This window comes from Mus pahari, chromosome 8, assembly GCF_900095145.1.
Source record: "Mus pahari chromosome 8, PAHARI_EIJ_v1.1, whole genome shotgun sequence".
NCBI classification, from domain to species: domain Eukaryota; kingdom Metazoa; phylum Chordata; class Mammalia; order Rodentia; family Muridae; genus Mus; species Mus pahari.
In genome coordinates, this window is record NC_034597.1 from 58801512 (window position 1) to 58814902 (window position 13391).

At 46.3% G+C, this 13391-nt stretch overlaps 1 protein-coding gene across 1 annotated transcript in view; it reads right to left on the reverse strand.

Annotated features, from left to right (window-relative positions):
- The window catches only part of Dock5 (dedicator of cytokinesis 5), a 182496-nt gene that overhangs the window by 98299 nt on the left and 70806 nt on the right, over positions 1 to 13391 (reverse strand). The window contains exons 4-5 of the mRNA XM_021204056.2: positions 11710 to 11765; positions 9679 to 9775 (exon numbers count right to left, since the gene is read on the reverse strand). Coding sequence (XP_021059715.1) covers positions 9679 to 9775; positions 11710 to 11765 — 153 coding nt within the window. The remainder of the gene's footprint in view (positions 1 to 9678; positions 9776 to 11709; positions 11766 to 13391) is intronic.

Sequence of the window (13391 nt, forward strand, 5' to 3'; positions counted from 1 at the left end):
AAAAAAAAAAAAAGGCAATTTCTGTTTCAAACCAGGAAGGCGTTCACATCTCTGTGCAATCTCCAGAGCCAGGCCGTAGGAAAGCACAAAGAAATATTTAAAGATCAAGTTTTTAAAACCCCTGCCTTTCCAGTTCAATTCTGCATAGAATGTTCCCATTTCATTGTCTTACAAACCGAGGAGGGGAGGGGGAGGAATTAAATCTACAGACTTTGCCGTTCAGAGCGGCTAGACAGTAAAAAGATAATTTTTCCTTTCCTGTGACTGCTCTACTCCTGTAGTTTTTAGCGTCTTCTAGCTATAATTAAGGTGTTAATTTCCATACTCCAAACAGAAAGAGTTCAAGGGGCCCAGGGAATCCTTAGCATGAGGTGGTGCTTTGTGTGGGGTACATGTTCACAAGTTCTTGGTCTCAATTATATCAGACATTATCCGAGGCAATTTAATTACTGCCTGTCCATATCAGCCTTGTTCGACAAGTCCTTCCCCCAAAGAAGGATGAAGACAGCCATTCTTCGCCTGCTCGCTGTGCCAAATTCATTCTCAACAGACGAGCTGGAACAGGCCAAAGGAAGTGAGCTCCCCCACTTACTTGAAGGAGGTGGGCTTTGTTCTGACTGCTCTGAGCTAAGCTGTCTACATCGGAGATGCCCCTCGCCACTCCTCTGACACCCCATGCACTTTGCGGGGGATAAGCATGTGAGCGCAGAGGAAGATCCAGCACTCCCAAGTAGAGTGGGTCTGTTAGATTCTTCTGTGTCTCTCCAGTTGCCCTCTTCAGTGATCTGCATATAACTTGCTTTCCCCAAGGGGTCCAGTGCTGGAGGTGTGGTCTGCAGAGCCATGAAGTCTACAGCTGACTTTATGAGTGACCCAGGAGGAGGTAATTAAACCACAGAGGATGTGGCTCAGTGAAGGGGATTAAAGTTGGCCTCCTGAACTAAGCTAATTCATTTTTCTAAAAAAAAAAAAACCCTATTTATTCTTTGATAACTTCATACACATATACAGTACATCTCAAGCATATCCTTTCTCCAGTCCCCTCCCACCTTCATGATTTTTGGTGATTTGCAAACCCACCTAGTCTAGGTACCACAGTTTGCTGAGCAGTGCTGTTGGTTTGATCTTGTATAGGTTTGGGACAAGTAGCTACAGCTGCTGTGAGTTCATGAGCGCCATAGCACATCCAGAAGAGAGCATTTCAAATCCTCCTCGCCATCATTCTTAGATTCTCTCTGACCCCTTTAACAAGATGATGTTCCCTGAGCCTTGATGGCAATGGGAGTAGGGGGCGGTGTGTGTGTGTGTGTGTGTGTGTGTGTGTGTGTGTATGATATAGTATAGATAAGAGTACAGGACAGTATAGACTTATAGATAGATATAAATCTATACTATAATACAGATGTCTCATTTAGGCTGAGCTCTCAATGACCGCCTACTCTCGGCTCTTTTAACTATTTGACGACCATTGCAGAAGGCAGCTCTCTGGCTAAGGTGGAGGACGGTGTGCTCATTCTCAATAGAGCTGTTAGGAAAGACTGTGGACCTGGACTCCAAATCACTCCTGCCTCACCCTGTGAGGGACCCTCCTTGCACACAATCCTGTCATGAAGTAGTCTTCCTTATATGACTGGGCCACAGGGATGAGCAGATACAGCTGTCTGATCCCGAACGTTTAGCTTCCACAGCTCGGAGCAAAACAAACCTTTCCTCTTTATGCAGCACCTGAGTTCAAGTGTTTTGGGCTAGGAGCAGAAAATGGACTAGAAGACCCTCCTTCCTGGCCTCTGGCTCCTACAGCCTACATAGCCCAGGCCTGCCCTTTACAAATCCTCTTCTCCACCATCTGTGGTCTTCCCTTCTCCAGGTTAGTCTTTCCTGCATTATCAACCATTGTCACAACATTAGATAACTTCTTTGACCTTCTCTGAAAAAGTGAGCACAATCCTGGGGTACAGAAGGAGCCTGGGAACAAATCTGATGTTTGCTTAAATTTTTAAAAGAATACCCTGGCTTGACTTTCAGTGAAGAACGGACACCCCCACTGAACACACCCCAGATACTATTTTCTACCAGACCAGTATAGATATCCCTGTATCTCACATGGTGTATCTGTAATCCAGATGTTTATCTTTGTTTTCCTTCTTTGTTAACATTTCTGGAGATTTAAAACAAAGACACAAGAAAAGACAGTTTTGCCTCCCATGGTGACAGGAATGTACAAGTCACCCAGGAAGTGTTTCAGAAATTTGGAGGCTATTCAGATCATGACATTGATTGATTGGGTGCCAGGGAGGAAAGAAGAAGAAGAAGGCAGAGGAGGAGGAGGAGGAGGAGGAGGAGGAGGAGGAGATTCAGATTGTGCTCATCTCCTCTTCCATGGGGTTTTATGATTTAGAAGGAAAAGGAGAACATATGGGAACTTGGCTTCTGTTTCTAATTCTATCATTAATTTGCTATGTGACTTTGGGCAAAGATCCCTGCCCAAAGACATCTTCCAGTCTAGGACAGAGCTGTTCAACTCAATGAATCCTACAAAACGACTTCCTGATTGGCAGCTCTGGCTGTCTCAGTTCTTCGCCTCGCTCTGCACAGACTCAGTAGGAATTATACAAATGCTCCCTGAGAATGGAGCTCTGCGATAATCGCAGAAGCCTTCCCTGTAGCCTTTAACTTCTGGGTCCAGGATGGGTGACACCTGACGATCCAGCTACGCTTCCTACTCATCCTTACTCCCTCTTCTCGCCCCGGAAAAGCTCTGCCTGCCTGGCAAAGGTTTGATTTTTTTTTTTTTTTTTTTTTTAAGGAAGACATTCCAGCATCTCCATGTCACATCCCGTTTCTTGACAAAGCCATATGAAAGCAGAGCTTGTAATTCAGAGATCACACGTCCTGCCTGAAGAGGAAATCTGTTTCCAAAGGGAGGCCAGCTCAACTGTACTTTAGAGCGGGCTGTGGCAGCCCATCGATGACTGACTGCTCAGAGGCACCTTTCATCCACCTGGATGTACAGCCAGCCATGGGTGTGGCGACAGGAAGAAAGAGTGACTCAGTGTGCCCTACACCTTCCCTACCCCCCCTCCCTATTCCACAGTCCCCTAACACTAGAGCAGGTACAAGGGTTTCTTTTGGAGCAACTTTGAAATGAAGATCAGTTTTTCTTAGGAATGCATGTTAATAATTAAACTCCCTGACTCCACGGTGCTGCTGCGTATTAGCCACTCTCATCACCAGGCTCTTCCCTTTCTTCGGGAAGCAGGAGTATTCTCCAGCTCCAAAACTTACAGAAAGAGCCGACTACCTCACAAAAACTGCACTGGTCTCCTTCTCCAGCAGGAAGTGGGGAGAGGCAGGCGGATTTCTGAGTTCGAGGACAGCCTGGTCTACAGACTGAGTTCCAGGACAGCCAGGGCTACACAGAAAAAACCCTGTCTCGAAAAACCAAGAAAAAAAAATGTATAACTAGTCAGTTATGGTGGTACATAATCCAAGCATTCGGGAGGCTGAGGCAGGAGGATCAGGGGCTTGAGACTTTCCTGGAGAGCAAAACTAACCTGGTAGAGCTAATTGTTAAGTTAGGTCTCAAACAGATGTGCCATGCCTAAGTTTAACTATATAGGAGTGGGACCCATGGCAGCGGGGAGAGGTGCAACTGAATGGGAAGAGGCCAGAGATCCCTGGTCCTGTCTCGGCTGGGGAACACAAATTTGAGGCAGCAGAGGAAAAGAGATAGAAAGTGTAAATCCACCTACCTGGAGGGATTGAGATATGACAGAGCTGAAAGAGAGCCAGCCACGGCATAATCTCAGTCCCTTCAGTCCCAAGCTGCAAGATGAGGCAAGAGCCACAACTGGGTAGACAGACAAATATAAGTGTTCTTTGGGCAAGTGCCACAGTATGATGGAGATGCTCTTCTAAACTCAGGCTTCTTGGCACTCTGGAACAGCAGCTAGGTGCTGGTGAAACCTCATGGACCCAGCTCAGTGAACTCTCACAGTGAATGCTCAAGGCTCACATAATAGCTAATTTCAATTTTAGGGGAGGAGATGAGAACCCGGGAGGTCAAGGACTTTTCTTAAGCAGAAAGATCTGATATCAGTCTTCCAAATTTATGCTCGTTTCTATTAAAGGGCTGTTTGTATTCAGCGGCTATTATTAGGTTTGTAGATTATTCTGAATGTAAAAATATATATTCAGAACAGGAGAGATGGCTCAGTGGTGAAGATCACACAGACTGCCCTTCCAGAGGTCCTGAATTTAATTCCCAGCAACTACAAAGTGGCTCACAACCATCTGTAATGGGATCTGATGCCCTCTTCTGGTGTGTCTGAAGACAGCTACAGTGTACTCACATAGAATAAATAAATAAATCTTAAAAAAAAAAAAAAAAGTCAGGCAGTGGTGATGCATGCCTTTAATCCCAGCACTTAGGAGGCAGAGGCAGGTGGATTTCTGAGTTTGAGGCTAGACTGGTCTACAGAGTGAGTTCCAGGACAGCCAGAGCTATACAGAGAAACCCTGTCTCGAAAAACATATATATATATATATATATATATATATATATATATATATATAGTCTGTGTATGCACACACACATACACACATACATACAGGTATCTGATCCTGAACATATAGATATACATATTCATTATATACATACACACACACACACAGAGTGAGGGAGGGAGCCCTCTAAGAACTGCTTGGTCTGTCCAGCCCCATTGTCTAACTTCCTTGGCCCATCACCAGGTGAGCTCCCTGATCAAAACCTGGAAACACCCAGTGACTAAGTGATCAAGGGGCGATTCTGCAGGCAAAGCTTACCAGGGAACTACTGTGAATGTGTACTCTACTTACTGGAAATGTCTGAGCCTCCTGGACTTGAACATCAACCAAGAAGGCTTGCTATCTACAGTAGATTGCTCCCCAAGTGCTCAAGGCCACTCTGCCCAAGATGATTACAGGAGAGAAAGGCGGTGAGCGGCCTTGGGTAAGTGTGGCACACAGAAAGCAGCTCCCGGATTGCTGGCAGCCAGAGCTGGGTGAGAGAAGGCAGCTCTGAGTCAAGGTTGTCCAGTGGGAGGGCATCCCCCATGGCTGCTGCTTCCAGTTAGGACAGGGTCAACCATCACAGGTCTCCACCAGGGAGGCCTTGACTGCTTATCTGCACACAGGACGATTTCGTAGCCCCAGTTCCTGCCCATGCTCTCATAGCTGTGTGAAGCGAGGCTATGAAAATACATACGCAGAAAGGGAATGGCACTTTGTGTCACCTTTGTAAGGTGTCAAAATCCTCCAGACGTTTGGAGACTCTGGATGTCTTGCTTAAGATCTCGGAGCTAGTTAGGGCAGGGCACGCAGAGGACATGCCCTTTCCCAGCTAGCAGGCCAGTGTTTGGCTCCTATAGCTTGTTTCCTCCCGTAGAATAAGGTCAACACCCACCAGAAAAGACAGCTGAAATAAAATCAGTAACAATGCTCTCAGGAGAAAAGAAGTACCATGAAGGAAGCTCTTGGGGACAGGCAGCCTCTTCTCTTTCCTCTCTGGATGAGGGGTCTCTTCTCCTCAGTGTAGACAATCTCCATCCCCATTGTGATACATTTCTGATGATTTTACTCTGTACCATTGCTAAAACCAGGAGAAAAACATCTTTTCTTTCTTGAATAATCCAGCAACTTCGTAGCTGGGCTTAAATTGATTAGTTGATTGCATTTATCCCTCTAGAAAACACGGTCTCAAAATGTAAATTTACAATTTAGACAGAAAGGAACAGAACCAGGAAGCATATTTAGAAATAACACAGTTTCTAGGGCACCCTAGAGGTAGTTAACAGTCACACAGAAATGCCTGTTCAAATCTGTGAAAGGAATTCCTGCAGATGTGGTTTGGTGGTAGTGGCCTTGCCTAATATACACAGAGGCCTGGGTATAATCCCTAACTAGAATCAAGAATTAAAAAACTAATCTATGGGAAGAAGGATGTTAATGTGGTAATGTATGCCAACAAAGCCCAAATTTTATGTTTATATAGATAAAGGAATACATGGGCAGAATCCAAAATCAAAATGGTAAGACATCCGAGAGGACAGATTTGGAAACTAGAGATTAAGATTAGAGGGTTTCTATCCTTTAAATACTTCCCAGTGAAACACAGGATTTGAAGTTTGCTACTTTAACACAAGAAAGAAAATCAGAAATTCTGCCTGAGGTGAACTGCCCATGCATTGGGGGAGGGGTTGGTCATGGGGGAGGGGTGGGGTGTGGGGGAGGGGGAAGGGTGGGGTGTGGGGGAGGGGTTGGGCATGGGGGAGGGGGAGGGGTATAGGGGAGGGGTGGGGGCGTGGGGGAGGCTGGAGGTGATTAATAACAAACTCATTCTACGTGGACTATTCCTTAGTGGATAAGCAGGTATCAAGAGCACAATCAGGCTTCAGCCCAGACAACGACAAAGCTCCACCCACTGTCAACACCTCTCACAGCCAATCAGTAGCAGCTATCAGGCATTTGACAGTTATCTCCTCAGATGTCCAAGACGAAAAAAGTGTGCTGTCCTCTGAGAGGGAATTTAAAAAAAAAAAAAAATCAATTAATTCACTAGGCTTTGCCCTTAAAAATTCAATTCTGCTACTAAATTGGGGGAGGGGGAGGCTCACAAAGAAAATGCTCAGAAGTATTTATCAGTTCATCACACTGCGACTACTGGCAGCGGGGCACAGACAGAACAAGTTCTCAGGACCTTTTTCCTCATTCTTAACCCCGTGTGTGTGTGTGTGTGTGTGTGTGTGTGTGTGTGTGTGTGTGTGTATGCACATGTGTGTAGTCTGTGTGTGCATGTTTGTATGCACAATGTGTGTGTTTGTCTCTGTATGCATGTGTGTGTTTGTACGTTTGTATGCACATGTGTGTGTCTGTGTGCACATGTATGTGTGTGTGTGTGTTGTGTGTGTGACTGTCTGTCTCTCTGTCCGACTGTCTGGGTATAGAACCCTGGACACACCAGGACAAGCACTCTACCACTGAGCTACACTCCTAGCCCCTTATCTTAGTTCTTCTCCTTAGAAAACTAGTCTTGATGACTTGTAGATACAGAGAGGAAATACTGAGGAAGATGAGCAATGATGTTGTCTATTAGAGCAAAGGCCTTTCTGCATACTGTTTTTACATATGGCACAAATAACAACAAAAACTCCTTCCATGGTACAGGGTGAGAACCGCTAATCAATATTTTCAAGAAATATTTAAATAGAGTGAATGAGATCTCTTGGGGATGACACTTAAGTCTAAATATGAAAATTGTTTATGCTTCATCCTCTGCCTTCTGCAACAGCCTCAAGATAATTTAATTCGGCCTCCAGATGGATTTTTATACAGACAGAAAGCTTCACAGATGACATTAGAGTTAGGGTAGACTTTTCCACACATGTTATCATGAATGTGTTCAAAACACTTTGGACTTTTGAGCATTCTGGGTGCTTGAATTTTAGATTAGGAATGCCTGTGGCTTGTCTGTGATACACTTGGGGTCACGTGTTAGATAGCTGACTTCCAGTGCGGTGATGTTAAGAGGTGCTGGGATCCTAAGGAATGGAGACTGGTAAGCGAGTACTGGAAGCATCACCCACATTAGCTATCATGAGAGGGTTCTCATGCAAACAATGAGGTGGCTCTCCACATTCTGGTTTCCTGTCACGCCATGCTGTCCTTCCACATAAGCTCCTGCTATTGTTAGACAATCCACCACAAGGTACCCACTGGAGTTAAGCCCACTTCTACGATCTGGCCCTTGAGCCTCCAAGACTATGGTGTGGAGCTGTCTCTTTTCTTTATAAGTCACCCCCCCACACACACACACACACCCCAGGTATTTCATTACAATATAAGAGCACAGACCATGCAGAACACTCAACCCACACTCACCCGATTCATTTCTCCACTAAACAACTTCCAGAAAGAAGAACATGAAGGGACAATCCCATACCCACGCCACTTCTCACCCATCAACCCTGCTATATCCACCACTCAGCAATCAATTAGCCAGAACCTGAGTGCTCTCAATGGAAGTACCAGCTGATCAATGGCGGCCGCAGGGTTGACAGCTGCATCCTTCCCCTCCCGGAGCGTGTGATTTAGGGGCTCAGAGTCAGTGCTCTCATCAACCAAGTCTGAAGAGATCAAAAGATCACCTTCAATATGGGCATCACATCCCAAGGGCCAGACTGCGCATGCGGCCGTTAAGTACTCAGGAGGTCAGGAAGAGAGAACGTTAAGGGTGAAGACACATTTTGAAGAGGAAAGGACACAAAGGAAGCTTTGAAGGGTGGGTAGGCAGAAATACGGCGTGCTTTCCACACAAAGGGCTCACGATGGAATGACTCATCCTGGAATACTGAGCCCCGGATTCTTACCACTGATGCTGGAATGAGCTTGGTGACTGCCTCGCTACACAGGAACAAGAATGGGGGTATCACTGTGACTTAGTAAGACTGACCACATAAAGAAAAAGTAACGGCTGCTGGGTGCAGCTCTCCAGCCCACAACCTCATGGGCTCATTCACATGTCTAATCAGAGAATATATTTTGCTCACCACATGATTTCCTGCTCACCCACAGAAGCCTGGAAGTCCCCTATATAGGCGAGAGCCATCGGTGCTCACCAACGCGAGCTCTCCTGCCAAGCAACAGTAGAAAAGGGTCTCTGGCCTTCAGGATTAAGGAAAGAGCTTCCTAGACAGGAGAGGCCGCCATGCTAACAACGAACTTTGAGCATCTTGTGCATTTGCAAAATAGCCATTTCTAGCCTGATGATGCTAAATGCTCCTGAGTCCCAGGTCCTGAACCTTGAATCACAGGGTGTGTGTGCTTAAAGAAAAGATGCCTCCTGGCTCCGTTTTAGACAAAGCTGAGGAGCTAATGTGACAATGGTTTTCGTGGTGAGACACACAGTTTGTACATGTGTCTTCTGCCCTCTCTCCCTCTTCCCATGAAGCAACTGGTATTCCACCATGAGCCTCCCACCCCCAGGTCTTCTCCTCTAAATACTACAAGTAGATTAAATTTCTACTCTTTTAAGGTTCCCCCCCCCCCGATTCTATTTATGTGTTCACTTGGGGCAGGGCATGAATACCAGAATGTATACGTGGGAGTCGGAGGACAACTTATGGAGATTGGTTCTGTCCTTCCATCTTGTGGGTCCAGAGGACCCAGCTCAGGTTTCTTTCCCTTTTGGGGGGTGGGGGTGGGGGTGGAGAGTGGGAGTTCGAAACAGGGTTTCTCTGCATAGCCCTGGCTGTCCTGGAACTCACTCTGTAGACCAGGCTGGCCTTAAACTCAGAAATCCGCCTTCCTCTGTCTCCTAAGTGCTGGGATTAAAGGCGTGCGCCACCACTGCTCTGCTAATTGCATCTTCTTTATAGCAATGTTGTGAGGCTTCATGGTTTGAGGCACCCAAGAAGGCCTGGCTAAGTACTGGTAGCTGTAACTCACTATTGATCACCTCCACAATGCCATCATCAAGGGGCCCAACTCGTGGGGAAATGAGAATTAGCTGGCTTCCAGCCTTGTGGGAAGGTTCACTCAACTCAATGCAGAAGATGGCTCTGCAGCCCAACAGTCAATCCGACTGAGTGTCCAGAAGTGACACCCAGGGCCACCACCAAGGGAGCCCCAGGGAAAGCTTACCACATAGAGCTTGCGCCAGATGACAGCCCATTCCCGTAGTGTGTTTGTGAGCTCCTGAACCAGGGGCAACTCCCCGGGAATCACGGTCTCATGCTGCCTACAAGGAACCAAAAGGATGCACACTTTACTACACAGGACAGGAGCCACCTTTCCTGACCACCACGCTCTTGACAATCCAATGCAGGAACGTGGCAGCTGTGGTTTGAAAGAAACCAATCTGCCCCGGGAGGGAGGGCATATACTTTAGAGAGCTGGAACACAGGTAACCGCGATCAAAAACAAAAACAAAAAACAAACAAAAGCAAGGAACTGAAAATAGCACGGTCCACAAACTAAACTAAGTTTTTGCATGGCACAGGCTAAGCTCAGACTCTACTTCCTCATGTTGATTCTCTCTGAAAGTGCCAATGACCAAGCCAGTTATTACCTGGTTCCATCTGGCAGCTGCTTCCTTTGTGGAGAGAGGTTAGTGGTATATGACTTCACCCAGTCGCCTGAGGACTGATCCATGCCCTCCTCTAGGAAGAGAGAGGGTTTCTTCTCACTTACTGCTCCCCAGCACAGCACAGGGGGACAAACCAATTTCCTCACTCACATTAGGCATAACTGTGTTTACTCACATAAATCCCCTCCCCCACTGTGTTCCAACAATTATCAATAGGAGAAAGATAGCAAGGACATGCAAACAGGGTATTCAGGTAGAGTAAGACAATACATTAAGACAGATGTGACTCGTGAAACATTTCTTACATGCTAACTGTGGAAAATTACAAGTGGTCCCTGACTGAGGGGGCTCTAATTTTGCAACTTGGAGATGTCTGCGATGGGGACACTCACAGGTACTGGCTTTTTTACTTGCAGCACGGTGTTGAACTCACTACATGAGGCACAGGCTACTCTATCTTCCAGGAGGCCTTGTGTTAGATGATTCTGCGCAACTGTCAGCTGATGTAAATGTTCTGAGCGGCCGGGCTAGGCTATGTTTCATAATTTAGGTGAAATAAACGGATTTCTTGTTGTCCTTTCTTATTAGCATATACTATTGCATAGAATGGCAGGCTTTCTTGAGACACTGGCTTGTGAAATTTTCAACTCTGGGGAGTTTATAATGATGTAATCACAAGTTCGGGAACATCTGTATTTGCTGACTCAATACTTTGAACACAGTAAACTGGGCATCCTGCCTTTCACTGGCAGATCCAGTTAGAACAGCACTCCTACTTTGCCTTTACAAGTGACACTCCGTGGCTGCCCAGAAATGGCCCGCTGGGAAGAGGATTCCTCTGGGGGTAGCGGGTAGAGGAGAATATTCCAAGTGATGGGTCTACTGTGGAAGACCCGTAAGAACTTGAGCACATCTCTACCTCTTGTCTTTAAATGTGGGTTGGAACTTCTCAATCATGTCCATCTACTTCAGAGGTTCCAGGATTCTGGAACAGCCTCTCTGGCACCAGCCATGGGATCGAGTTCTACTTCTTAATTCTCTCTTCCTGTTTTGAGTGTCTTGCTTTCCCCAGGCGCCACAGAGTCCATGCTTTGCAGGACAAATGACACGGACAAGAAATGAGGACTCAGACTGAATGGATGTTGTCTACACAGCACGCTCCCACACACTGCTTCCCTAGCGCCTCACGCCAAGCGCATCATCAGTGCACATCATCAATGTTTTCCTCCAGGGAGCTGTGAAAATTCCGCCGTGTACTTGCAACTATGATGTATTCACGGTTCAAAACCAAGGGAGGGCAGACTGATGTCCCTCCTCCCCAAATGCCCACATGGCCTCACATTCACAGACCCAGTGAGCAACTAGCAACTCTGAGAGGAAATGAAAAGCTCTCAGAGTTCATAACTGTGCTTTACTGTCCTGGGGGAGGGTGTCCAGGAGGAACAAGGAAAGAGGAGGTGGAAGGAGGAATTCTATGAGGCAAGTGAAACCAACAAGAGGAGAGAGACATCAGTAGGCAAAGGACATTCTTTCATGGTCATCTTATAGCTCCATCACTTTAGTGGCCTTCCTGGACGGGAACTTACCCTCCATCTTCCACGGTTGCCTCTTTCAAATGGATGTATGTTTCAGGGAAAATGCCCTACGGAGAGAGAAATCTTGTTATACGGACATTTAAAAACGGTTGCATGAATACCACAAGGTGGGCTTTGAACACCTTGGCCAAAGGAAATTCCCTACTGAGTTGGCAGGGTGTCACTCATAATGACCAATGGCATTCCAAAGGAGGAAAGGTGGAAACGCTGAAACAGGGGAAATTAAGATTTCGGTTCAGGATGCACAGGATGTTTTGAAAATAAAGAGTCGAAACGCCCCATCAGCTTGGAGACCCAACAATGGCAAGGAGAGTAATACTGAAGACCTAGAATCTGTACAGAGCCTACGTGCGTGCCACAGTGCATCCATTAAGGGGCCTTGCATCGTGAGACAAGCAGCTCACACTTTAGCTTCCTACAGAAATATCCATCAGTGCCTTCACTGAAGACCAACCGCATATCACTTTTAGCTACCTGATCATTTCATCATTGCATAGTCTCCGATGGTTCTCCACTGTATAACCCTAAAAGGCATTTCTATATCAGTATGATGACACTGCTCACTAGAGAGAGAATGTACAAAAAAAAAGTCCCAAGGGAAGGGCTTAAAACCACTGGGTGGGAACCAGAGAGCTGCCGGAAGGGAGAGAATTTCTCAGTAGGCAGGAGCCAGCCACATGAGTTCCCTTGAATATCAAAAGTTCATGTCTTATTGTGCAATGTCTTATACTCTCAAGAAGCCACATAGGGATGGGAGCCGCTGGGTTTTGCTTTAGACTAGTTTACATGGCAGAGTAGGTGAACCAGCTGGCATCCTGGCTCAATTACTCCTAGCCTTTCTTGTAGAAGGGCTGGCGGCATGCTCTCTGTGGACATTACATGCCAGGGATGGCTGACCACACAGGTGGTCGTGGAGGCAGCCCACAGTCCACAGGACCACATAGTTCAAAATGTGCGTGCACCCTGTCCTCCTTAATAGGACAAGGAGCCAGTGAACTCAGACAGCGGCTGCCCCTGTGGCCAGTTTCATAGGCTGTATTTGTCTATGTAACACTTTCTCCCTTTGCATCCTTTGCCAAAAAAAAAAACAGCGAATGGCCAGACCCTTGGGGATCAAGCTGATCTCAGCACAGGGACGACAAAGGGGATCTTGCAACTGCTTCCTGCAGAAGCAAAAGGCCCCATTGCTTCAGCTAGACTGAGTGACACATTGGTGAGAAGGCACTGTCAGCTCCCTCCATTGATGAGACCAACACCACACATAAGGTGACCTTGAGTTTCTCCAGGTGCCCAGGATAAAGAGTGACTGGGGAAGAGTGACTAAGCAACAATCAAACCAACACAAATTCAACGTCACACCGAAGCCACAAGGCCACTGTTGATATCTGACAGAGGAACAACTAGGCGTCACCTTCACATATCAGACATTGTCACAAGGGGTTTGCGTGCACTTGGCTGTATTTGTTTTCAAAATGTTCTTAGTCAATCCATGACTGAACACTTGCCCATCGCCCTGTCCATTTAAGTATCTGTCTAATTACAGACCTTTCATAATAGCTCGATGTTTTTATTCTCAGCTTTCATATGTTTAATTGATGGTATTTAAATGTCTTCTTCCTATTGAAGTTATCTGGAAGCAGTCATATTTTAATTTAAAAAAAAAAAAAAAAAAA